Source organism: Colletotrichum phormii (assembly GCF_030913505.1).
Source record: "Colletotrichum phormii strain CBS 102054 chromosome Unknown BDP81scaffold_15, whole genome shotgun sequence".
NCBI lineage: Eukaryota > Fungi > Ascomycota > Sordariomycetes > Glomerellales > Glomerellaceae > Colletotrichum > Colletotrichum phormii.
The window spans coordinates 812,854-837,407 of record NW_026851457.1 but is presented as its reverse complement, the minus strand read 5'-3'; the positions used below and the strand labels follow the sequence as shown (position 1 = coordinate 837,407).

At 54.5% G+C, this 24,554-nt stretch overlaps 6 protein-coding genes across 6 annotated transcripts; 4 read left to right on the top strand and 2 right to left on the bottom strand.

Moving 5' to 3' along the window:
- Positions 1-99: 99 nt before the first annotated feature.
- BDP81DRAFT_462850 (ZIP zinc transporter) lies at positions 100-1,681 on the top strand (the record flags this gene model as incomplete). Its single annotated transcript, XM_060593945.1, has 6 exons — positions 100-193; positions 260-286; positions 353-468; positions 516-1,411; positions 1,462-1,589; positions 1,647-1,681. The coding sequence occupies 6 exons, from the start codon at positions 100-102 to the stop codon at positions 1,679-1,681; spliced, it is 1,296 nt and encodes a 431-aa protein (XP_060443032.1).
- Positions 1,682-6,327: 4,646 nt separating this feature from the next.
- Positions 6,328-9,022, bottom strand: BDP81DRAFT_451635 (family 3 glycosyl hydrolase; the record flags this gene model as incomplete). The annotated part of the gene is made up of 7 exons (XM_060592648.1): positions 6,328-6,705; positions 6,773-7,402; positions 7,480-7,821; positions 7,875-7,955; positions 8,004-8,304; positions 8,360-8,603; positions 8,671-9,022. 7 exons carry the CDS (start codon positions 9,020-9,022, stop codon positions 6,328-6,330), a joined length of 2,328 nt encoding a protein of 775 aa, XP_060443031.1.
- Positions 9,023-9,936: 914 nt separating this feature from the next.
- On the top strand, positions 9,937-13,283 carry BDP81DRAFT_432796 (family 31 glycosyl hydrolase). The gene is made up of 2 exons (XM_060590817.1): positions 9,937-10,798; positions 10,878-13,283. The coding sequence occupies exons 1-2, from the start codon at positions 10,304-10,306 to the stop codon at positions 12,999-13,001; spliced, it is 2,619 nt and encodes an 872-aa protein (XP_060443030.1). The 5' UTR covers positions 9,937-10,303; the 3' UTR covers positions 13,002-13,283.
- Positions 13,284-14,954: 1,671 nt separating this feature from the next.
- BDP81DRAFT_462847 (glycosyl hydrolase family 3 N terminal domain-containing protein) lies at positions 14,955-17,959 on the bottom strand (the record flags this gene model as incomplete). Its single annotated transcript, XM_060593944.1, has 5 exons — positions 14,955-14,972; positions 15,044-15,130; positions 15,190-16,442; positions 16,499-17,773; positions 17,854-17,959. The coding sequence occupies 5 exons, from the start codon at positions 17,957-17,959 to the stop codon at positions 14,955-14,957; spliced, it is 2,739 nt and encodes a 912-aa protein (XP_060443029.1).
- A 1,636-nt stretch (positions 17,960-19,595) lies between these two features.
- BDP81DRAFT_353250 (N-acetylglucosamine-6-phosphate deacetylase) lies at positions 19,596-21,553 on the top strand. Its single transcript, XM_060586241.1, has 3 exons — positions 19,596-20,125; positions 20,181-20,854; positions 20,925-21,553. Exons 1-3 carry the CDS (start codon positions 19,748-19,750, stop codon positions 21,193-21,195), a joined length of 1,323 nt encoding a protein of 440 aa, XP_060443028.1. The 5' UTR covers positions 19,596-19,747; the 3' UTR covers positions 21,196-21,553.
- Positions 21,554-22,142: 589 nt separating this feature from the next.
- On the top strand, positions 22,143-23,892 carry BDP81DRAFT_451631 (NDT80/PhoG like DNA-binding family protein; the record flags this gene model as incomplete). The annotated part of the gene is made up of 3 exons (XM_060592647.1): positions 22,143-22,252; positions 22,399-23,715; positions 23,772-23,892. 3 exons carry the CDS (start codon positions 22,143-22,145, stop codon positions 23,890-23,892), a joined length of 1,548 nt encoding a protein of 515 aa, XP_060443027.1.
- Positions 23,893-24,554: the final 662 nt, after the last annotated feature.

The window sequence follows — 24,554 nt, the reverse complement described above, 5'->3', positions numbered from 1 at the left end:
CTGCCTTTTACCTTCTCAAACCCTCCTTATCTTTTATTTCAGGATTGCCAATCAAGCAGCAATCCTCTTTGCGCGACAAATACCGATTTAATAATCAAGATGAACGGAATGAAAGAGCCCAAGCCCGAATGCGGCGCAAAGAAGAGTGGTCAACCAGCCGAATATGACGTTGGCCTGCACGTTGCTGGTCTTTGTAAGTTGGCCCCGGAATGTTTTCCCCCTGGAGTTGGAGTCCAACAGTTTGGCTAACTTTGCGCAGTCTTGGTCTTGGCCTTTTCGATCTTTGGTATGCGAAATCAACAAACGAAACGAGTCTTTTTCTCGGGCCAGCACACTAACAAGACTGTTTCAGGCGCCGGTTTCCCCGTTGTGGCCAAGAAGGTCAAGTGGATGAAGGTCCCTCCCAAGGTCTTCTTTGCATGCAAGCATTTCGGTACAGGCGTGCTCATCGCGACGGCATTCGTGCATGTAGGTGGCTTTGGCTCATCTAGTTGCTCAGAGCTAACACGATACAGCTGCTTCCCACCGCCTTTGGCAACCTCATGAACCCGTGTCTCCCGGATCTCTTCACCGACGACTACCCGCCTCTTCCAGGTGCCATCATGATGGGATCCATGTTCATTCTGTTCAGTATCGAGATGTGGATCAACGCTAAGATTGGCGGTCATTCCCACGGAGGACCTACTGGTGATGTGATGCACGACCATGGTCACGGCCACGGAGCCGCCCAGCCTGCCCGGCCTCCTCGTCACGGCCGCAGCAGCTTCGATGCCGAGGCGGACAGCATTGACTTTGAGAAGCGAGTCGCACAGCGCGCGTACGACGACGAGAAGTCACGCTTCCCCGCGCCGTACTCAGAGACTACCTACGGAGCGCCGCCACCCGCCAACATCAACTTGTCCGACTCTGACATGCCGCCTTGGTTCGTTGTTTTCTACGAGCAGTATGTGCGCCAGCGTGTGGAGATGATGAACATGATCCGAACCACCCAGGAGAAGCAGACGTCGTCGCAGGTTGCTGTTACGGAAGTCAAGCAGGAAGATCCGTTTTATGATGCCGAGGGCCAACAGGTTGACCCCGCTGTGTATCGCAAGATGTCTCTCAACATTACCATGCTCGAAGGTGGTATCCTGTTCCACTCGGTGTTTGTTGGCATGACTATCTCCATCACTATTGATGGTTTCATCATTCTCCTCGTCGCCATCCTGTTCCACCAAATGTTTGAGGGTCTTGGTCTTGGTTCCCGTATTGCCGCTGTGCCGTATCCCAAGGGCAGCATTCGTCCCTGGGTATTAGTCGTCGCTTTCGGCACCACAGCCCCCATCGGACAAGCCATTGGACTTCTCACCCGCAGCACTTACGATCCCGAAAGTGCATTCGGTCTCATCATCGTCGGTGTATTCAACGCCATGTGAGCCTTTTCTTGTCTTTTCCTGCTGAGCCTCGGCTAATGTGACTTAGATCCTCTGGTCTGCTGCTCTACGCTGCTCTCGTCGATCTTTTGGCCGAAGACTTCCTCTCTGAGGAGGCCAACCGCCTTCTTTCCAACAAGCAAAAGATCTCCGCTTTTTGCTACGTTCTCGCCGGAGGTTAGTACAATTCATGAAATCTCTCTGCATGTAAACAACGGCTAATTTTGTAATCAGCTGCGGGCATGTCAGTTGTCGGTATCTTCGCCTAAGCCTTTACCGATACCCCCAGGAAGAAACTTCTTCCACCACCACCCTCGATCAGTCTCACGCGAGAGTACACAACACCCAGTCCAGTCCAGTCCAGTCAAACTTTCAGTCTACACGGCCCGTCGGAACACCGAGGCTTGCTTTGGCCGATGAACTCCGAACTCGACAGGACTTTGATAGCAGAGATGAACGCTCGTTATCTTTCAATGCTGCGCCGGATTTTGTCTCACTGGTCGTGAGGAGACGGACTATTTCTCACTATCAACAGCAACTCTCACAAAATCTACCACATTCGTTTTTTTCTTGCTATCCCCATTTCCAGCGCAATTTGCAGCCAGGGATTTTGTACAATAGTAGTGATGTGGCGTGCCCTGACACGTAGGACCACACAGCGAGTGCATACTGGCAACAGGCAATATTGTTTGGGAGATTTACTTTTCTGGGAAAACCTACATGAGCATTACAAAGGTGTTAAAACTAATGATAACTTTTGGGCATAACAAATATCATGAGTCTTATGAGAAAAGACATGGAGATGGGCATTTGTACGATAGGGTTGCCTGAAGGGGTCGGGCACTACATTACTAGACTGCGTTAAATAACACGATATCTTTATCATGTCTGTTCACAAAAGCAATGTGCCTCGTGTCCACACAAGTCGGTCCCTTTTGCCCTTGAGGACCCAGGGGGCACCGACCATGACACAAGAGATGATCCACAATAGCGACTCCTTTGAGGACGAAGACGCGAGTGACGAGAAGAGACGCAGATAAAAAGGGATTAAGTAGCCGAAGAAGGACTCGATTAGACTTTCTTCCCCAGACTTATTGGCGTCTGAAATAGAGTGGTAGTGGTAACAGTTTGTCTTGGTAAGCACTTTGATAGGGCGATCGAGAGAGAGAGAGAGAGAGAGAGAGAGAGAGAGAAACGGGCAAGAAAAGACAAGATGCCAAGCAGCTTCACAGTGGAAGCAGATAGCGGAAACGAAGAAGACTGGGCAAGACCAAGAGAAAAAGAGGAAGAGACGAAGCGACGTTGAGAAAGGGTTGCCGAGCCCCCCCCCCAAGCCAGGGATGACCCATGATGGCCATGTTTAGTAGGGTGAGCATGACGCTGTCAGGCTTCCAGGGCACCGACCACGGCTAGCCTTGCTTTTTTTTTCTTTTTGGTCTTTTGCATGTAAGTTGTTTTACACCTCTTCCTTTTTCTGTTTCTCTCAGTCTCTGGACGTGACTTGCCGTCGCCTGTCCCTGCATATTGAGAATGTCAGAGACGGAAGGGGGGGGGACCTGGGTTGTTATGTTTTAACCATGTTCTATATAAGGTTATTACACGGGCCGGAGGATTACTGCGTTGTTGAAAGGGCAAGGGCTCGGGGAGAAAGGAGAGTGGGATAGTAGGTTGAGTGTAGTCCTGTGAGGTGGTGATGCATGCATGCAGGGCTGGCTTCCCGCGCGACTACTGCAAGGGGCATGCTTCATAGTCCATGGGATCGTTGATGATTCTGCTGTTGGCTGCGTGACCTTTTTTGCTTGCTTGCTGCTGTTGCTGTTGCTGTGAGTGAGGTTGCAAGGCAGGCGGGCATGTTGGACATGGGAGGGTTGTCGAGGAGGCTGAGGTAGGGAGGGGGGGGGGGGGGGATGGGGTGATGCCCGATGGTGTCACTGGTGTAGCTATTAATATGAACCCCAGACATCTGAGGCGGCGGAGGGGAGGATGGGAGCCAGGGTGAGGGGGGGCTCAAAACTCCAGACGAAAAGAAGGAGGTGTAGGGCACGGGGGCAGGGGGGCAGGGGAGCAGGGGGGCACGGGGGTTACAATGCGGACGGATGAATGGGGGAAGGGAAAGTTGGTTTGGTTTGAGGTTTGGCTGCAGACTGCACTGCGGAAGCATGCGGCGTGCGGCGGCGTGCGGCGGCGGCGGCGCATGAGATCGACGAGCGCTTGTTAGGTAAGGTAAGTCACGATGACGATGGTAGGTGATGGAGGTTGTGGTTGTGGTTCTAGAAGTTTTGAATCGTTGTTTCTTGTTGTCTCTTGTCATGCACGCTTTGCCTTACATGCCTACCTTACCTTACCTTAGGTGCATACCTGCATGTCTGCCGTAGGCACAGACTACCTCACCGGCGGCCGAATGCATCGCGGCTTGAACCATTTTGATCCTTTATGAAATTGGTCCAAGAGACGTTATGTACAGTAAGGTAGTCAGTCTCGTGATGAGAAAGTCGAAAAAGGGTTTCCGACGATCTGGGGGATACTTTCCAGAGGGCTGTGTAAGAAAGGTAAGGAAAATAAGGAGGGGAAGAGAACGAGATTGGCTTTTCTTGGCAGGCGTCACTTTTCTTAGTTTTCTTGCTAAAAAGGATCTAATCTGTACATACGAGTGTCCGATTCTGAGGTTAACCTCATGAAAGCTTATGAGATGCTTTTTTTCTTTGCTTGTTTGGAAAGATGAAGCGGGCTGTTTGGCAGAATCCGGCGTGGGTTTGCCGGTTTGCCAAGGACTGTCTGTCTTTCAGCATGATCACAATACGCATCGTGCACAACTCTCTCCCCACCCGCTTTAGTCACATAGTACATAAAACAGGGCGAGCAAAACGTCTCTGTCTACGAGAAAAGATGGAGAAAAAGCGAAGAAGAAGAAGACACAACAAAAGATTACTGACCAAGACCGTGCCTCTATTCTACATCCGTTGTTCGGTTCCTTCGGGCGGTTTGGGGTTTGTGGTTTGACCTCCTAGGATCCCCGCTTCCCTCGTACCAGGATCAGTGTTCGAGGTTTCGAGTCGAGCACAGAAAGTCGGGATACAAAAGATGGGCAACTCGTCACGAGGGAAAGGTAGGCACGTAGCTGAAGGGTGTGTGTATCAGAAAACGATGGTGAGATGGGTGGATAGCGGGGGGGGGGCACTGGCTTTACAAATACAAAAAGTCTTGGCACGTGTATGATAATCGCCCGATGAGCACGGAATCCGTTCGTAACGACTTAATACGTGTAAACGTATAAGATAATTATTCCAAAGAAGCAAAATTGACGACAAATCCATTCCGAGAAGAAAGGGTTGCATTCACTGTATTACCAAAAGACACAAGTCCTGCGGCTTACGACGACCAAGTCGTGCCGAGTGCAACGGTATATACTCATTGCAGTATATGCCCTCTGAAAGGAAGATTTTCATCCGGTGTTCGAGCCAGAGATCCAGCCAACCCCCGTTCCAAGCAGAGGACTCGGGGCGTGGTTGCACAGAGATCGAAAGGCGAAAGTTGGTGTGTGTGTGTGTGTATGTGTGACATTTCCAGGTAAGACTTGCCTGAAGCGGTCTTTCGGTATTTCCTTCTTGGTATTCGTTTTCTTTCTCTTTTTCTGGATGATTAGGTTTCGCCATGTGAGTAATTTCGGATGAAGAGGAAGAGAGGGAGGGAGAAGTGGCTGGGGTTTGCGATGAGATTTCCGAATCTGGGAGGACACCAGTCGGCAAACGTGCTTTTCTTCCAAAATAGCTTTTTGCTGCCCACAAGAAAGGATTGTCGAATGGTCATGGGCTTTCGTTGGAGGCAGCAAAAGTCAAGCAACGACCATGCTTCTCTTGACGGTGCCATCTACCTATGGCTTGTCGGGAAGTGTGGAAATTTTATTTCATCGCCTCGCTCGGGTAGAATAACTGCGTTTTTATCGACGAGTCAAGTCTGCCAAAGTGTACGAAAGCTGGACGACCTTGACGGGACTCATCGAGCGTAGGTAGCGAAATCACGTTCGAATGTGCTCACGTTATTCTCCAGACATGGAGCATTGGAAGCTTCAGCCTAGTGAGTCTGAAGGGCCGGATGACTTGCATGCAGGGTGTCTGAACTTGAAGTGATTAGACACAGTGATTTTCCCAGAAGAGGCTTTCGTTTTATTCCTATCAACCTCTCGCCTCCATCCATCAAATGTGTAAGGCACTCGTCTTCACGGACACTTCAGAAACGTACTCTCTTGCCAAAGTTGCCCCTGAGTCCGAAGCCTATACTTTGTAGGTGTCCACTGGGAGGAATTTTGAAGGGGAAGATTCAGTTAATGCTTTGTGGAGTGAGGGAGTAGGAGGAGGGCGAAAAGACTCAGTATGAGTATAAACTGAGGCAGCCAGCACACTCCAAGACTACTCCCATTGACTTTCGCCTCAAAACAGACCAAAAAACATCTCTGCGCTCGTTCATCACGCCAATGGTCCCCTCGAATGATAATGCGGTTGCCTCAAAGTATGGTATAGCATGATTTGGGTCAGATGAGTTTGTTCTCCCATTACTACCAACGCCTCGGGGAGGACCACCGAGACTAAGGGCAGTAGTTGTGAACCGTTCATACACCTCAACTGTAATAATATCATTAGCGTCTCTTTAGGACCAACTCTGCTTGACATATAGTTTGGCACGTTGTCAAGTGTCTTCTGAGCAAGAGCTCCGAATCACTGTTCTTAGGCGATATGGAGGTGAATTGGCTTCATCAAACTTGTCATCGAACAACCCCACATGTCATCTTTTCATTCAACCATTACACAATATGTACATAGAAAGCGGCCAAGGTGGCCCAGGTTGTCGTCTGCCGTCAGGCGTTCATAGTCCGAGAATATCCTTGAGAACTCCAAAACAGACCCCCCCCCCCCCCCCCTTAAACAACCGTGACAGTCGCATTCCCCCTGAAATCATCGCTCGAAGAGCCGACAAAGACGGTGAAGTCACCCGGCTCAACAACATACTGCAGCTTCTTATCCCACAGACCCCAAGAAGAAACAGGCAGGTCAATAGAAACATCAGCGGTCTCGCCGGCCTTGATAAAGACCTTTGAGAAGCCGCGCAGCTCCTTGTTGGGCACGACGATGGAGGAGATCATGTCCTTGACGTAGACCTGGACGACCTCGGCGCCGTCGCGGGTCGAGTTGTTGGTCACCTGGACGGTAAGAGTGACGGTGTCGGTCGGGGAGACGGTAGAGGACGAGACGGCGATGTCGTGGTAGTCGAAGGTGCTGTAGGAGAGACCGTAGCCGAACTGGAGGTGTATCTTATTAGAAAGAATATCTCAAAGCGAAAGTATTGGGGAATGAGTGTTTTCTTACCTCGTACAAGGGAAGAGGTGTCGACAAGACGTAGCTGCTGCCAAAGACCAGAGTACCGTTAGCGTACTCCTTACCCGGGTTAGGCCAGGAACGCGCAGAGTTGAGGTAATCGTAGTAGACAGGCGTGGTGCCGACATCATGCGGGAACGCAACAGAGAGCTTCCCAGAAGGATTGACGTTTCCGTACAGGATATCCGCCAGCGCGTGACCGCCCTCCTCGCCCTGGTAAAACATCTGCACCAGCGCGCCGGCCTCGTCCGAGATCCAGGGCTCGGTGACGGGCTTTCCGGAGCTGAAGACGACGACGGTGGGTTTCCCGGTGTCGATGACGGCCTTGACGAGGCGGCCCATGGCGCCGACGAGCTTGAAGTCGTGCACGTCAATGTGCTCGCCCGTGGTGGCGTTGAGGCCGGCCCAGAGCTCGTCCTGGTCGCGGGACCAGGTGCCCACGACGACGACGGCGACGTCGGCGGCGGACGCGGCGGCGACGGCCTCGGGGAAGAGGGATTCGTCGTTGGACCAGCGCTCGGCGCCCTTTGCGTAGGTGATTGTGCCGGAGCTGGCGGCCTTGATGCCGTCGAGGGGGGTGACGCCGCGTTCCATTGCGGTGTGGATGACGTAGTCGCCATACTGTGTGATTGTTGTTAATATGCGGGGTGGAGGGGGGGGGGGGGGGGGGTGCATATTGTAGAGCTGGTAACACCTACGTTGACGTATCCGTGGGCCATGGGGCCGATGACGGCGACGTGGGCGTCCTTCTTCAGGGGGAGGGTCTCGTTGTGGTTCTCGAGCAGGATGATGCTCTCGGCGTCGAGGTCGCGGGCGATCTTGCGGTGCTCCTCGGTGTTGAGGTAGTCAAAGACCTCGTCGTCGGGGACACCGGTGTAGGGGTGCTCGAAGATGCCCGACTTGAACTTGGCGCGGAGGACGCGGGAGACGGCGGTGTCGACGACGTCCTCGGGCAGAGTGCCGTTGGCGATGAGCTCGGGGATGTACTGGAAGCTGTAGCGTCCGCCACCCATTTCTACGTCGTTACCGGCAGGGAGGGACTACAATCTAGTGAGCAGGGTGTCGGACCAGGGAACTTCAAGGGGTTACGTACGTTGAGGGTGATGCAAGCATCATCGGTCTCTCCACAGACAAAGAAGGCGTTGGACAGACGTGCGGTACCGCCAGCATCGGACTGATCTGTTAGTTGAGATCGGTGACCAGTGTCAAGTCAACAACTTACGATAACGTAGTACTCGTAACCCCACTCCTCGCGCAGGATCTCGGTCAACAGGTGGTGGTCCGCGACGGTGGGGACACCATCGTAGGCGTTGTACGAAGACATGATGCTCCAGGCGTCGGCATCAAAGATGGCGCGCTTGAAGGCGGGGAGGTAGGTAGTGCGAAGCTCTCTGGGACCGCCGTGGACGGGAGCCGTGTTGACGCCCTGCTCAGGGGAAGCAAAGGCGGCAAAGTGCTTCACCATGGCGCAGACGCCGTTCTCCTGGAGACCCTTGGTGTAGTGGTAGCCGTACTCGCCGACCCTGTCGCTGGATTAGTTTGCGACTCAATAAAGGTCAATGGGGGTTCGAATCATACAAGAAAGGGTCCTCGCCGTAGGTCTCTTCGACACGGCCGAATCTCAGCTCGCGAGCCAAGTCAACTACGGGGGCGAAGATCTGGTTGACGCCGAGAGCCTTGGACTCGACGGCGATGACTTTGGCCATCTTCTCTACCAGCTCCGGGTTCCACGAGCAGCCGTGGGCAATGGGCGAGTTGAAGATGGTGGCATTGAGGGCGAGGAAGCCGTGGATACCCTCGCTCTGGATGAAAGCGGGAATGCCTAGAGGGGAGAGGTCTCAGCATCACAATTCTACTCGGAACCAATTGAATCAAGGAGTGAATCTCACCCAAAGTGGTCTTGTTCACCAGGTAGTCCTGAGCGACCTTTGCTCCGTAGGAAATGGTAGACACGTTGGAGTAGAGACCGGTCCAGATGGAGTTGGCCCTGTTCTCGGCAGCCCAGGTCAGGCCGCTCTGGTTGAAGCGGCCATCGGTCAGGTTGAGGTAGTCACGAATGTCGGCCTGGAGAAGTTGTGCCGTCTTCTCCTGGATGGTCATGCGCTTCAACAGGTCAGAGACTCTGTCGTCAATGGGGGCATTCGGGTTTTTGTAGAGGGGCGAAGTGCCATTGGGGTATGTGCCGTTCTGGGCGGAGACGGCCGCGACCAGCAGCGAGGCGAAAGTCAGAGAGAACTTCATGATGTTCCGCGATCCGAGTCAATGGAACACTGGGGTGACGTTCGGCTAGAGATCCAGAGCTCAAGAGGAGAAAGGGACACGATCCTGGAGACTAACGCGAGCTGTCACAGGGTATTAATACAGCTTCTTACAACTCGCCTCTGGCCGCCCTCTGCAGACTGACTGCAGCTCCTTCTTTTTTTTTTTTGGAGCTGAGCATTGAGTAAAACCTGATTAGTGACATGATGCCCACGGCCAAGGAGCCGAAGTGAATTGGACGTAATTGCAATGGGGCAAAGGGCCGGTGAGGAGAGTGTAGCTTCTCCGCATCAATCATTTTTTACAAAGAACGAAAAAAAAGGTGCACCCGAGTACCCCTAGTCCATACTCGCAAGGCAAAAGAGAGGAGCGATGTAATGCTAATTTGCGCTCTCGCAGCGGTCTTGTCCAGCATTCATTGGGCAGAAGTTTAGAAGAATGGGAGAACCCCGGGCAGTTCCTACACATGGCCTCGCAGGGAGTGGCGGTGTTGGGACCCAAGAGAAGCGGACTGACGACAAGACTAGAGCTTGGGAGCTGTCGGATAGCTAATTGGGATAGACAGTGTCATGGTTTGTGAAGCTGGTCGTGATGGCATGAGGGGAAGCCGTTGGAGATGGGAAAGTTGGAGAAGCTCTGTGTCTCTTTCTCTCGCGAATAGGACTCAATGGGAAGACTGGAAGTTGCTTCTGCCGAACCGACCGGGGGTTCCACTTGTTTGTGGAGGGGAAGAAGGAGGGGAGTGGACAGGGGAGGGGGGGGGGGGGGGGGGGGGGGTACGGGGGGAAGAGGTGTGTGGGGTAAAAGGCAGCGGCCAGCCGGGTGCTTGGCGAGTGGATCCCGAGCCGGCCGGTTTCCACCAATGAGGGCGACCACGGCCCCAGCTGATCCGGACCCCGAGAACCGCCCAAATCCGACCAGTCCGGTTGAAGAACCGCGAGACCACTACCTTAGCACTAACGGCCCCGGGGGAAGACGGCAGGAAACCCCACACCAATGGCCCAGCACGGAATGGCACAATCACCTTACCTTACCTTACCTACCTTATCCATACACCAGACGGCCCCAGATCTCCGCAAAGCCACGAGTGTCTGCCGTACCTAGTCTGCGGCAATAGCTGCTGTGCACTCGTACCTGCTGATACCCTCGCCGTAATACTTCCCCCTCTCCTACAGGCTGCTCATCATCCCGCTCCAGCCCACTTCGGATCCTGCGCCACCGGGCCGCACCCCGGGACCAATCGGTCGACGCCAATGGCTAAACATGAATCAGCGGCCTCGTCCCCGAGGCTCGCTCCATTGCGGAGTACCGGCGGGATTGCGACGATGGGATTCGCTCATCATCTCCCCGACAGCGGGACTCTGCCGTGTTGCGTGTGAGCCCTCTCTCCAAGACTCCTCCTCCGATCAATCCTCCGCACGCCTCGTGCCCCAAGGGCATTGTCGTACAAGAGACGAGATTCACTTCAGTCTTGAGCCGCTTTTCCCGGCTGAATTGTGCCTCTTTCTCGATTCATCACAATCGTCCTCTCTGTTTCGTCGTCCTTGTGAAGTGTGTGCGAGATACCCCAACTTTTTTATCATCATGGTCCGTCTCCGTGATGGCATGTGGCTGCCCGCCGAGGGCACGGCGACAGAGTACGCAGAGGAAGTCTACTACACCACTGAGATTGAGGGCGGAAAAGGTCTCAGCTTGCTGTGCCCGACGAGAAAAATCAAGACGCGGGGTCACACGTTGAATGCGAGCACAGTCACTCTTGTAAGTCCAGCATTCGTATCTTACTCTCTCACTCTCATCATGAGCTTTTCCTTGCTCACACACACAAAAAAACAAACAGGACGTCAAGGCCGAGTTTGACGGCGTCATCTCAGTCGAAGCAACGCACTGGGCCGGCGCTCTCAACAAGGGTCCCCATTTTGAGCTCTTCCCCGATGGCAGACCACCAGAGATCGAGGCCCAGATCACCAAGGGCGACAAGGGCACGACGACGCTGACCTCGGGCTCGCTGTCCGCCACCATCAACCCGGACTTTGACATACAGTTCCACAGCACCGACGGCTCCAAGCGGCTGACGTCCCTGGGCAGCCGAAGCGTCGGCCTCGCCTACAACCCCGCGCCAAGCACCCCCATGCAGACGGGCGACATGCGCGACTTCAAGCACTACATGTTCACCCAGACCACCCTCGGCGTCGGCGAGACCATCCACGGCCTCGGCGAGCGCTTCGGCGCCTACAACAAGGTCGGCCAGAGCATCTCCCTCTGGAACGCCGACGGCGGCACCTCGAGCGAGCAGGCCTACAAGAACGTTTCGTTCTGGCTCAGTTCCAAGGGCTACGGCGTCTTTATCGATACCCCCGGCCGCGTGGAGCTCGAGGTCGGCAGCGAGCGCTGCAACCGCCTGCAGACCGTCGTCGAGGGCCAGCGGCTCAAGTGGTACCTCATCTACGGGCCCACCCCCAAGGACATTCTCAAGCGCTATACCACGCTCACGGGCCGGGCCGGCAAAGTGCCCAGCTGGAGTTTCGGCCTGTGGCTGACGACGAGCTTCACGACGAACTACGACGAGGAGACGGTCAACACTTTCCTCGAGGGTATGAAGGCCCGCGGCTCGCCCGTCGACGTGTTCCACTACGACTGCTTCTGGATGAGGGCCTTCACCTGGACAGACTTTGCCTTTGACTCGGAGCGCTTCCCGGACCCCAAGGCGCAAATCGCCCGCCTCAAAGAATCCGGTCTGTGCAAAAAGGTCTGCGTGTGGATCAACCCCTACATCGCGCAGCACGGCGAGGCCTTCAAGGAGGCCGCGGACAAGGGCTACCTCGTCAAGCGCAAGAACGGCGACGTCTGGCAGTGGGATCTCTGGCAGGCCGGCATGGGCCTCGTGGACGTTACGAACCCGGACGCCTGCGCGTGGTACGAGGCGAAGCTCAACACGCTCTTCGACCAGGGCGTCGACGCCATCAAGACGGACTTTGGCGAGCGCATCCCGACCCTCGACGTCGAGTGGCACGACAAGACGGTCGACCCGGTGAAAATGCACAACTACTACGCCTTCCTCTACAACAAGGTCGTCTACGAGGCCCTGCAGAAGCGCTACGGCGCCGACGAGGCCGTCCTCTTCGCGCGCGCCGCGTGCGCGGGAACGCAGCGGTTCCCGCTCCAGTGGGGCGGCGACTGCGAGTCCACGCCCGAGGCCATGGCCGAGTCGGTCCGCGGCGGGCTGGGCCTCGGCCTCAGCGGGTTCTCGTTCTGGAGCTGCGACATTGGCGGGTTCGAGGGGTACCCGCCGCCGTGGATCTACAAGCGGTGGGTGGCCATGGGTCTGTTGTGCAGCCACAGCCGGCTGCACGGGAGCAGCTCGTACCGCGTGCCGTGGGTGATTGACGACGACGATAAGTCTGACGAGGGGTGCTCGCAGACGTTGGCGACGTGGACGAAGCTGAAAGCGAGGCTGATGCCGTATATCTACGCGCAGGCGCAGACGGCGGTGGAGAGGGGTCTGCCGCTTTCGTTGCGGGCCATGTGTATCGAGTTCCCCGAGGACCCGACGTCGTGGTACCTCGATCGGCAGTTCATGGTTGGCGATGGTGTGCTGGCGGCGCCCATCTTTGAGGAGTCGGGCGAGGTGGAGTTTTACCTGCCAAAGGGCAAGTGGACGTCGTTCTTCTCGGGGGAGCACCGCGAGGGACCGGGGTGGTGTAAAGAGACGCACGGGTTCGGGACGCTGCCGTTGTATGTGAGGGAGAATACGATTCTCGTGCTGGGGAGCGAGACGGCTGTTGGTGCCGTGTATGACTATGTGCGGGACAATGAGGTGCGGCTGTACCAGGTCAAGGAGGGGGCCACGGCGACGCTGGTTGGGAGTGATGGGAAGGAGATTGGTGTTTTGGAGGTTGGGGCGGATGGGAAGCTCAAGGATACCGTCTTGCTGAATGGCAAGATTGCCATCAAGGAGCTCTGAGCTATGGGATGGTTATGATGACGATGTGCTTGCGGATTTCGGTCTGTCGTGCGGCACGTCATTGTTTTTTGATGAATTACATGAGGCTATCTTGCATATCAGGTTAGATGGCTTAGAGCCGGGTTTTTGTTTTCTAGTTCAAGTCGATTCACAGCTTACAACGGTATATCCAACGTGATGAAGCCCCCTTTCCATCTGTATCTTTCACCGATGGGCTGTCCGGCCCGTCCCAGCGGATGGAGCAGCCAACCATGACTTGGCGGATAGTCGGGCATCCCCCACCTTCAAGATCGCAAGCCATGGATTGAAGCTATAACCTTTACCCCGCGTCACTTACATGTGCCTTGGAGTAGTAGAGGAAGCCACTCCTGAGCCAAGGTACATCAAGTATCGGCATGAGCCATATTGCCCTAGCTAGAACTGAACCACTCGATCGAAAACCCCTCATTCTCCAAACCCTCGCGAAGCCATCTCCAATTGACAATACCCATGCTGCGTCATTCTAGGCGTAAACCAGTACCTAGTTCATGACCAGGGCCCATCCCAGTCGGCTACATATTTCCCCGCGAACCACAGACAATCTCATCTCCACACTTCCCCCCGCATATCTCGGCCCCAGATTCCCAGATTGTGCGGCCACTCATAGATGTCCAAGGCCGCCGCTATGCATACACAATGGTGTGTTCTTCCGCTTAAAGCACATGTCATTAATTGGCCACGAGATCATCCAAAATCGTGAGGACTCGTTACGCTTGGCTTGCTTCTAGTTTAGCTTCTGATACTTTGAGAGATGTTCGTTGTACGGCTTGGTTGCAGGATATATCTCATCTGATGACGAATTTGGGAACGAACGTTGGCTAGTTTTCTGGTGTAATGAATATCCTGGTTGCCTCCAGACTCCGGCTTCTCACCATTGTAAGTTTTCAGGGGTTTCCCCGGATCTGGGAACAAGCCAAGTTGTGTGATTATGTGATCCCACCTTCACTTTTCGGCATTAACCCACCGCGTAGAGTCACATTTGCTGCTTGTACACTCTATCTCGCTTTGCTGAAGCTGCAGGAACCTGGCAAGCCCCTTAATATAAATCCTTCACCTAGAGCAGAAGAAATAAGATGAATCTCTACTATGTATGCCCCCCTCCCCGGGCAGATGGAAATGGACACAAGACGACGGAAGATCCCGTCTGCTCCCGAAACCGAGAGCAGATGATGTGCTTCCGGGGCATTACTCGTTGGTTCAAAGATTCATCTAAGATTCTACTCCGTAGCAAATAGAGAGATACCCAGAGCTGATTTATCCGCTCTCCATATCCCTGTTATAAATATCCACTCGCTTGCATTGGGTTTATCACACCTCTCTGGGCTCGTGTACGGAAAGAATTAAGGCCCGTGAGACTGTTTGGGCGCTGTGAGTTGTTCCACACATGAATCTCAAGCATAGAAATATTTGGTCTCGACGAGGGAATGGGAAGGAAGGTACGTATAGTGATGGGCCATTACCCACGGTAAGTAGACGTCTAGCCCAAGACTGGTTCTCTTGTACCAGACCCTAAATCGCATCGCATCACATCGCATTGTGCTGCGTACCGAAAAAGATCTTTAACAGCCCCGTCAAGCTGGGACGTCTCTTCCCTGTGCATTGAACCCAGGGCCAAGATCTCGGATTGTGACTCTGCGCTGCCACTGTAAGGGTTCAAGTTCCACGTCAGACTTGCAGGCCCACGCTTGCCCGACGTTGTTCAGAAATATTTCGTCTCGTTTTGGCTCTGTGACTACGTAAACTGCCCACTATTCATTCATGACGAGCTTTTCATATGCACTCTTAGATATGGCCCTCCGTAGCCCATGGTACAGTAGCTCATCTCGCCTACATACTATCCGACGTGATCGAGAAAACCCGAATCCAAAGGGTACACCGCAAGCTGAACCTCCAAAGACGCATTACAGGGAATTCTTAATTCAAATCAGTCCACTGGGAACCCCATTGTTAGCTTGTCTTTTCAAAACCATCATCTCCAATGAATTAGGGAGAAGAGTACTCACGTTGTCCGGGGCGGTCGTAAGTTCCTCGTAAGACTGCAAAATCTCAAATCCCATCGCCATGACATGTTCGTAAGCGTCGTCTTGCACCTGCGCATTGAATCATGAGTATCGTCTCATCACACTGCAAGAAGAGAACGGAAACTTACCCAGCTAAGGACCGTCTTGGCCGACTTGTGCGCCTTATTCTGCCGAACGCCCATCAAAGTCAAGCCCTGAAGCACCAACGTATCCTGCGGACCCGGCTGAACCACCGGCGCCAACACGCCCCCGACCCCCTCATCAACACTCGAAAGCAGAGGCGGAATAAACGTCGACAGCGGACTCCCCGGCCGACAGATAATAATCGTCCCGAGCAGCGCGTCCCCGGCGCCCTTGGCCCTTACGATGCCGCACGCCTTGGTCTCCTGCAGCGCGGACCGGTACAGCTCCAGCACCTCGGGGTTCGCGTTGGCGCCCACGTGGCCCAGCACGCTCTCGGCGTTGTCCAGGCCGTGGATGAGGTCAAACGTGAGGTTGGCGCGCTGGATGCTCTGCAGCAGGCCCTCGGGGATCGCCCAGCCGCTCAGGTCGTGGATGGCGAGGTTCGTCAGCCGTTTCGGGAACTGCACGTCCCACCCGTTGTTGGCGAACCAGCTCTTGACGCCGCCGCCCTCGTCGATGGGGATGCCGAGGAAGACGCCCGGGAACGAGGTGCCCAGCTGGATCTTCTTCACGGCCCGCTGCTTGTTCTTGTTGTTGGTGGTGGTGGTCAGGAGGTGCCGCAGCGCGCGCCTGTGGAGGGACCGGCCGACGGAGACGTTGCGCTTGGTGGGGTCTACGAAGATGGCGCCGAGGATGCCGATGCCATCGACCGAGTACGTCGCGGCGAAGCCGTATAGCGCGTGGGTGCTGCTGTTCCGGACGACAAAGTGCGCCTCCTCGACGTTTGGTTTCGAGAGCTCGAAGCACGCGGCCGGCATCGACTCTAGGTGGCCCAGATCGACGGTGTTGGCGCGCGCGACCGCCTTTGTGAGCTCCTCGAGCCCGTGGGCGTCGCGGCGGCGGTCGTACTCTTCTACAATCCAGTGCTGGCGGGATTTTAGCACCTTTTTGCTCTTTCGTAGTGTTCCTGGTAGCGTGCCTTTCGGCACGATGTGCCCGCAAAGAGCGCGTACCAACGCGTGCATGGCGGTTTCTGTAAAGTCAAAGGTGCAGATGTATGTACCGATGGACTTGTCCATGGCGAAGTCGTACGGAGAGCTTACGGCCACGACGATGACGGATTTCTTCTGGCCGCGGGTTCGGAGCATGGAACACATCATCTCGACGTGTTTGGTGAAGCCGGCTTGGTACAAGTTTCTGTTGGCATCCGCTGTGACGATGATGATGCAGGATGCTCTGTGAATGAGATTTTCATGGACTTGAGGTCGATAAAGTTAGCCCGCCGCATATTCGGCGCTATGTAGAGCAACATACCTGGCCTGACTCCATTTGCAGTGTAGCTGGTATGGAGGAGCTTTCCGTGACGGGACCGAGCCAGAGAGCGTCCGAATTCTCTAAAGACGCCCTCTCCGCTCATGATGGCCCCCTTTTCTCGGTGCAGCCAAGTGTCGTGTGGTGTAGGGGCGAGCCTCTGGGCATCCTTCGCTTGAAGGATACTTTTGGTCAAGCTCGACGCCGGTAGTGGTTTGACTAATGGTGTAAGAAGAAGCAACTCTTCTTCTTGGTGCATCGACTCAGATAGGGGTAGTAACTTTTCCTTGTCTCGAATGACCGTGATGGAATCGTCGTATGATTTTCTTGCCAAAGCCATGTGTGAAGGATGCAACTTGGACAAGAGTGATATGCCTGGTGGGTTGAGTGCTGTCTGCCAGGATGTGCAAGTATCTTTGAGTCGTAGCACGCGGTTCAAGGACGTGTAGATTCGTTCCTTGGTAAAGATGCCGTTCTCAACACCCAGTTTCAGCCCCTTGATAGCTTCAAGCTGGACGTCGTAGGCTCGACATAGGAGTACCAAGTCACATCCAGCCTCCACGGCCATGACGACTCCATTCTGTACACCGAGCTCGTGGGTCAGGGATTCCATCTCGAGACATTCTGAGATGGCGACGCCATCAAAACCAAGTTCCTCTCGGAGAAGATCGTCCACGACTTGGTTGGAGAGACACGCATGAGAAACGTTCATGGAGGGATTTGAAATGCCACAGCCCCCAACAAACATGGCGTCAAGCTTGCCCGTTGCAATTGCGTTTCGGAAGGGTACCAGGGCACTCAGACTAAGCTCTTCCAGAGTTTGTGTAATGATGGGCACATCCAGACTTGATCCTAAAAAGTCTAGATTTCCGTAGGATGGGAAATGCTTTCCGCAACTTGCGAGACCGGCATCGCGAATACCGTTGATGGCGGCGATGCCGTACTGGGAGACTTCCTGAGGGTCATCGCCGGTAGCACGTACTCCGATAGGTTGATACCTGGCATTCGAGAGGACATCCAATACCGGGCCGAGCATGAAGTTGATGCCACAGGCCCCGACCTCGGTGGCAGTAGCTTTTGATACTTCGTAAGCTAGTTCAACCCGGCCTGTGGCGGCAATGCCCATGGCACTGGGGAACTGGCACACGTAGTCCTCGTCAAAGAGACTGTTGACACCGCCATTCTCTTGGTCAAGGGCTATGAGCAGCGGCTTGGGGTGGCCGGCCTTGTGTGCAATAGTCTGGAGTTCCTTGACTAATTTGGCCGTTTCTTGAGCAGCTATCCATGGCATCAGCACACTATTCGCAAGCTGTCGGGTACGAAACAGAAATTGCCCAACAGCGCAAGGAGTTACCAACATTTAAGATTTTTGGCAGTCAAGATGATAGTCCCGAGGTGATGATCCTCAATCAGAGACCGAATCTGAGGCGTCACATCTGTGCCATCCCAGCCCATGATGAGCATCTGGCCAATGGCCCTGTACGGCGCAACAGCGTGGACATGTCAGCAAAGAGCGAATCGGAAAAGAGCTAGATGACTGGCGCCATTTGTCTCCCCCCCTCCTACCCGCCAGATACGATGCCGTAAATGGGAACGAGGCAAACAGACAAGACAAGGGGCCATGTGCGCGATGAGATGTGGTGGAGGGCGGGTCGAGCCTGAAGGAAAGGGACACGGGGAATAGGAACAGAACAGGTGAACGTACCAATCGAGATCCTGCCATAGTGGGTCGAGCTCCTTGACTTGCCCCATAGCTAGTGGTCTGCGGCTCGTCACGTTTTGCCGCGCATAGTACCTCTCGAGATGGCGTGGTTTGAACGGGGGGAGGTGGTGTTGGTATTGGCGGTCGTTGTTGTGGTGGTGGTGGTGGCGGTGGCGGCGGCGACTTTTCTCCGAGGTTGACGTTGATTCCCGGTTGCTGGACGGATGTGACCCGGAGCCGTCGCGCGGGACATAGAACGCCTGTGAGGAGGAGGAGGAGGAGGAGGAATAGGAGGACGCGGGCTGGGAGTGGGACGCCATGTGCGGCGGGAGCGGTGGGCTGCTGCACCAGTCACTGCCGACAACCATTGGCTGGGGCGGACAGCGGAAGGGGGGCGGGGGAGGAGATTGATTGGCCGATAGGAGCCGTGTCCGCCTTTGCCCGCACTTTGCCCGGCCGGGGGAGAAACGTTCTTATCGCGATAAAGTCGATAGGGTGGGGCGCCGCTTGTGCCGGTTCCACCCACTTTTGGCCGGCGTCTGAGGTCCACACCTAGGTGGGACGTGTGTTTGCTGTGGGGTACGTACCGAAAGGCCAAGCTCCATTCCCAATGTTAGCGTCTCTGATGTTCGGCCTCGACAACGGAACGTTACATGGATGGAGCCTCACCACGTCAAACCTTCTTTTTTTCTTTCGTTACCCCGTCTAGACCGAGTCTGTCACTGTCTGTGTCTCTCTCTGGCTCCCACACATGCAACGCTCGTCCTTTTTTTGAGGATCTGCTTCCAATGTGAACGTCAACGGCCCAAAGGTCCCTGACACAATGTGTGGGGCCCGGGGGACACGTCCGATTCTGGAACCTGGGTTAGCAGATGATGGTGGTGAATGTGATGATGCGTTGCGCCGTGTGCTTGGGTGCTTTGCAGTGAAACAAGACCTCCCAGAAACGAATGGTCTCTACCATGGGGACCAGCCGTTGGTCAAGTAGTTTTCTCTGACTCGGATGGGGGTGGACAGAGGGCACATGGTAGTGCAACCGACACCGGTGCCATCGGCCTTTAACCTCTTGAACCTCGACCCCTCCATGGACTAAACCCCACCAAAAGGCACGTTTGATGCCGTTGCCAAACACAGACACACCTAGTATACACTCACACACCCGTGACCCAACTCTCCGTCCTATCTCATACCACCATGTGTGATGGCTATCTCGCTGCAACTGTGAGGGGCGATGACGATGTGTCCAACACCTTGGACGGCCATGAGACTTTCCATGCAAGGCCGGGCCATGCCGGTCCCCCCCAGTGGTGAATTTGCCGCTCCGGTCTCAAGTTACTGTAAGCAAGTGCGCCTACTGCTGCTGCTGCTGCTTCTGGTGAATAATACCCGAATTGATCCCTCAAAGCTACTGCGTTTCGCCTTTCTGTTCATGGCGTCGTTACTGAAGTGCAACCCAAACCCAAACCTCCCACCAATCCGGAAGCACCTCGACCTCAACCTCAGCCCTCATCACCCAGTCTGACAACACACATATACATACACACCCCAAGATGCCCATCGCCATCCCCAAGACGCCGAAGAATGGCATCACAAAGTTCACAAACTGCCGTCTTGTCAAGGGCGACGCCCTCGTGCCAGAAGACATCTGGGTCAGCTCCGTCACGGGCAAGATCATCCACAGCCAGGCCGCTTTTTTCGATGACCTCTGTCTCCCGGATGAGACCATCAACCTGGGCGGCCGCATCGTGTCGGCCGGTATGATTGATTGCCAGCTCAACGGCGCTTTCGGCTTCAACTTGTCAACGCTGCTCGAGGATATGACGCAATACGGCAAAAAGGTCCGAGAATTGAACAGAAAACTCGTGTCTACGGGCGTCACGTCCTACGTTCCTACACTCACTAGCCAAAAGCCAGAGCTCTATCAAGGGGTAAATAAGATCTAATCTAGATAATGATTTCCCGTTCATACTTACCTACTTGTAGGCCCTGCCTTATCTCGGCGCATCAGGAGGCTTACAAGCCGCTCACGACGGAGCCGAATCGCTCGGCGCCCACGTGGAGGGCCCATTCCTGAACCCCACCAAGAACGGCATTCACAACGTCGACGTCCTGCAGCAAGCAGAGACCTTTGACGACCTGGTCAGATGCTACGGCGCCGACAACATCGAGCCCAGCGCGGCCAACGGCGGCGTCATCCCGATCAAGATGATCACGGCGGCGCCGGAACGGGGCAACATGACAAAGATTATTCCCGAGCTGCGGGAAAGGGGCATCATCTACTCCATCGGCCACTCGGAAGCGACGTACGAAGATGCGTCGGCCGCGGTGGCCGCTGGCGCGACGATGATTACGCATCTGTTCAACGCTATGCGTCCTCTTCACCACCGTAACCCGGGCGTCTTTGGAGTGTTGGGGCTTGCGGAGAGCTTGGCGAGGCCGTACTTTGGCATTATTTCGGATGGTATCCATCTCCATCCGACGACGATCAAGATTGCGTTTAATGCGCATCCTGATGGGTTTATTCTGGTGACGGACGCTATGCACATGATGGGCCTCGCGGATGGCTCATATCAGTGGGTCAATGGGGAGGATGTGAATAACATCATCAAGGTTGGCTCCACGCTTTTGCTGGAGGGCACCAACACGATTGCTGGAAGGTGAGAAAGAAGATGATTCGGAATGGTGGGTTTTTTTTTTTCGCCAAACGAAACTAACACCCTTTGATAGTGCCGTCACGCTGATGGAATGCGTGAACAACTTCCTTCGATGGTCCGGCACGGGTATCCCCAAGGCATTAAAGGCCGTCACTGCGACGCCCGCAGCCATGCTTGGTCTCCAAGGCGTCAAGGGTTCCTTGGAAGACGGAGCGGACGCCGACTTGGTCATCTTCTCTGAAGAGATCAGAGGGGGCGCGACTCAGCTGGTAGTTGACGAGGTCTGGAAGTCCGGGGCGTTGGTATCCAGCAGGAAGGATGATCAATCGCCGATTACGCCATAGAACGACGAACTGCACGAAGTACACGAGTCAAGATTCTGGGGATAAGTACCAAACAGGGAAGACACATCGTAAGAGAAGAGAGAAGAACAGGGTCGGGCCCTACAATAGACTGTATACTCATAGAGCTAGCTGCCATCCGAACTTGATGGTGTAAATGGATACGTACTAGATAAAGTCTCCAAGATGGCTGGGGCTGGTTACTGGTAACACTAAGTAAAGAGGGCCTCGCTTAGTCCTGGCCAGATTTTGGTTGACTCTTTTGCTAGAGGATGGTTGCACAACATCGACGTAGATTAATTAGGTAGACGCCGGCATTCGGCCACGGGTTAAAGATTTCTTAATGATGCATGAGGTTGCCTTAAGTTACCTAGATATCTGAGGTACCTTAGACGTTGGTTGATGAGTGAGAGAAAGGGTGATGTTGTGCACAGTAACAACAACTGTGTTCCGGGAACCATTGGCCCATTGAATTACTCGCCCAAGAGCTTGGAGACGCATCCTTGAGCCCCCCGCATCTTGGTGCCATCACTTTAATCCCCTGCCTCCACAGTGCGATAACAGCCAGCCAATGACGGTACCACGGGTGTCCTGATAGGGGTGGACACTGCGCAGGTGCTCTCCTTCCCTCTTTCTCGCGCTTCGACTCGGCGCTTTCTCTCTCCAGAAGCCGAAGCCTACGAGGGAACCCTCCGCTTTTGTATTTCCCATTGACACTCGTTAGGCCACCAGCTCCAACCATTTCAAGTCCTTCTACTTGTTTGCACTTGTCCGAGTGGTCGCAGGCAATCCTTTTGCTCGACGGAGCTTTTTTTCTAGAAACTTTCCATCCGGCATTGCTTGACACTGGACCCGTACAGCCAACCCCAGACAACCTCCCACCCGACAGGCGTAGGTAGCTGCGCGCATCGTCGGCACGGCGCTCGCTACACAAGTCCTACTACCATGCCATGGCTGCGTTCCATTCATTGTCGTCCGGCGCGACGCCCGGCGACGGCATGAGTCTCAATAGCGCCGTGGTTGACGGTATAGATTCTTCCATTTTTGACGATTCACTGCTGTAAGTGCCCCTCCCGTCGTCATTCGGCACTTGGCGAGGCTGGTAAGACGCATGAGTGTCAGCTCTCGCGCTGCCACCACCTGGTCGCAACCATGAGACGAAAGTCAATTTGGCTAACATGCGCCTGTCTTCCTTGCTCCCCGTAGAGATACGGTCAATGGAACGTTTCCCACCTTGCCGTTTACGCCCACCTACGGCTTCGAAGAATTCTCCGCGACAGGCTTCGAAGACCCCTTCGCATACTCAAATCGGCAGTACGAGGTACCGCCCGCCCCCGAGTCTTTGAACCAGGACTCGCCCACGCAGGAGCTGGACAATAAGCTGCTTGGTTTTTCGGCCCCGACGTTGAAAGCGACGCTGTTGGACGGGACGGGTCAGCATGTAGAACCCAGCATGGCTGCCGAGCTGTACGGCATGTTTTTCGTCGCCGAGGACGTCTTTGGCGCCGAGAACAGCGGTAGACCCCTCGAGTTGACGTGCTACCGGCGGAATCTGTGGCAGTGCTCCGGCCAGGTAACCATACCGCGACACATTACCCACGTGGTGGACGAGCAAGGACGGCAGATGCCCATATTCGAGCTATCTGCTTCGATAACGGCCATCGAGTCCATCGAGGGCAAGGTCACGGAGATCATATCAATACCCTGGAAGAGTGCGCACCCCATCGGCGCCGAGGAACCAAAGTCCAATGGTGGACCGCCCAACATTGTCCTGGACCTGGTCAACGGGCAAGAGGTGGACGCGAACAGGGTTTCCCTGCCGTTATCGTGGAAGAGACTACAGTTCAAGCACGCGACGGCGAACAACGGGAGGAGGAAGGGTCTCCAGCAACATTACATTGTGGAAATCAGCTTGGTTGGCAAGCTGCAGTCGGGCGAATACATCAAGATTGCCGAAACTCACTCCGGCCCCGTCATCGTCAGAGGCCGCAGCCCGAGGAATTTCGACAGCCGGAAGGATATTCCTCTGACGGGTGGAGATAAGAAGGTCGGCGGGAGGAGCAACAGCGACGCTACTGCTGCAACGCCCCAGAAGGAGAGTGGCGGCAACAACGGCATGCCCACGCCGGTACCCAAATATCAGACTGTTGGAAACGTTCAACAACCAGCAGACTGTGCGCCGCCTCAGCTATACCGTGAGTCAAGCGGGGGCCAGCCACCAGCGAAGAAGCTCGCCATGTCACCGGGTATCATCAACAGACCACCTATACCGGCTTGGTCCTCGGATCCCTCGAGAAGCTTGGGCAGGGCATCAGCGTCCATGTCGGTGTCGCGTGGTGCTATTTCCGGCCCAATAAACTTGTCCCTCTCAGAAGACGAGAGGAGTCCAAATAGGTCGAATTCAGACGTGCAAAGCCCGCAGTTTACCAAATCCACGGCGGCTGCTGGCCATAACCCGAGTCAGAGTCCCAAGGAAGAGGACGATCTGCTCTATGAATACTTTCCGCTCAGCGTGGACGACTGGTAAGTTTGCCGACGTCAAAGTCTACCATAGCTTGCAACATGCTAACATGCAACAGGATGCCGCCAGTCGAGGCAATCTATCGCCCACACGTAGTGCACCACACCATTGTACCGCCAGAAATCAAGGCACAGCAACTCCGGAGCAAGGCAAAGAGGTATTTTACTGCCGAATCGTAGGGTTATTACGGATATATGGGGGCATATTTGATACGAATTGACGAAGCCGCATCTTGTTCGTTTTATTTTTCCCTTCTTCGCTTGGTTCCTTATCTTGGCTGTGTATTATACGGTAATTACTTACATTGATCTGCTTGCTACTGAGGTGCAGAGACGAGAGTCGGGAACATTTGGGTGAAGGGGGATTGATTAGGTGACATTGGGAAATTAGGTCTGATGCGGTTATACCCGAGTTGTAGGTGACGAAGAGACTCAAATACAAAACGATGGACTTTGATCGGCTCGGCTCCTTTTGGAAGTCGGGTTTTTTCAATCGCAGCGTTGCATGCTACACGGTACTTGACGTATCATACATCCAAAAGATGTAATACAGGAAGATATTGTACGAAACTCTCTTCACATTTTTCTAATTCATTTTTCAGGTGCCTTCATCTAGTACACTGCGAGACCTGCTCTACCAACCCCCATTTCAGGGGTGCTTTGCTTCCTCACACAAAGGTCTTTTTTATACCACCAGGTTCGTAAATCTAGTCTCATGGGGTTTTGCTTTCCCTTGCCTTTATTTGGCCGTAATCTACTATGCTACATTCTGTTTGAGGCCTCTCCGCAATGGATCTTTCAACAATGCTTCGCATCTAGCGAGTGACTTGAAAAAAAGAAAA

Excerpts from the sequence above, each read along its gene's own strand:
- BDP81DRAFT_432796 (XM_060590817.1), top strand. The coding sequence starts at position 10,304 with ATGAATCAGCGGCCTCGTCCCCGAGGCTCGCTCCATTGCGGAGTACCG. Across the intron at positions 10,799-10,877 it reads ATGCGAGCACAGTCACTCTT|GACGTCAAGGCCGAGTTTGA; the intron begins GTAAGTCCAGCA and ends AAAAACAAACAG.
- BDP81DRAFT_353250 (XM_060586241.1), top strand. The coding sequence starts at position 19,748 with ATGCCCATCGCCATCCCCAAGACGCCGAAGAATGGCATCACAAAGTTC. Across the intron at positions 20,126-20,180 it reads AGCCAGAGCTCTATCAAGGG|GCCCTGCCTTATCTCGGCGC; the intron begins GTAAATAAGATC and ends ACCTACTTGTAG. Across the intron at positions 20,855-20,924 it reads ACCAACACGATTGCTGGAAG|TGCCGTCACGCTGATGGAAT; the intron begins GTGAGAAAGAAG and ends ACCCTTTGATAG.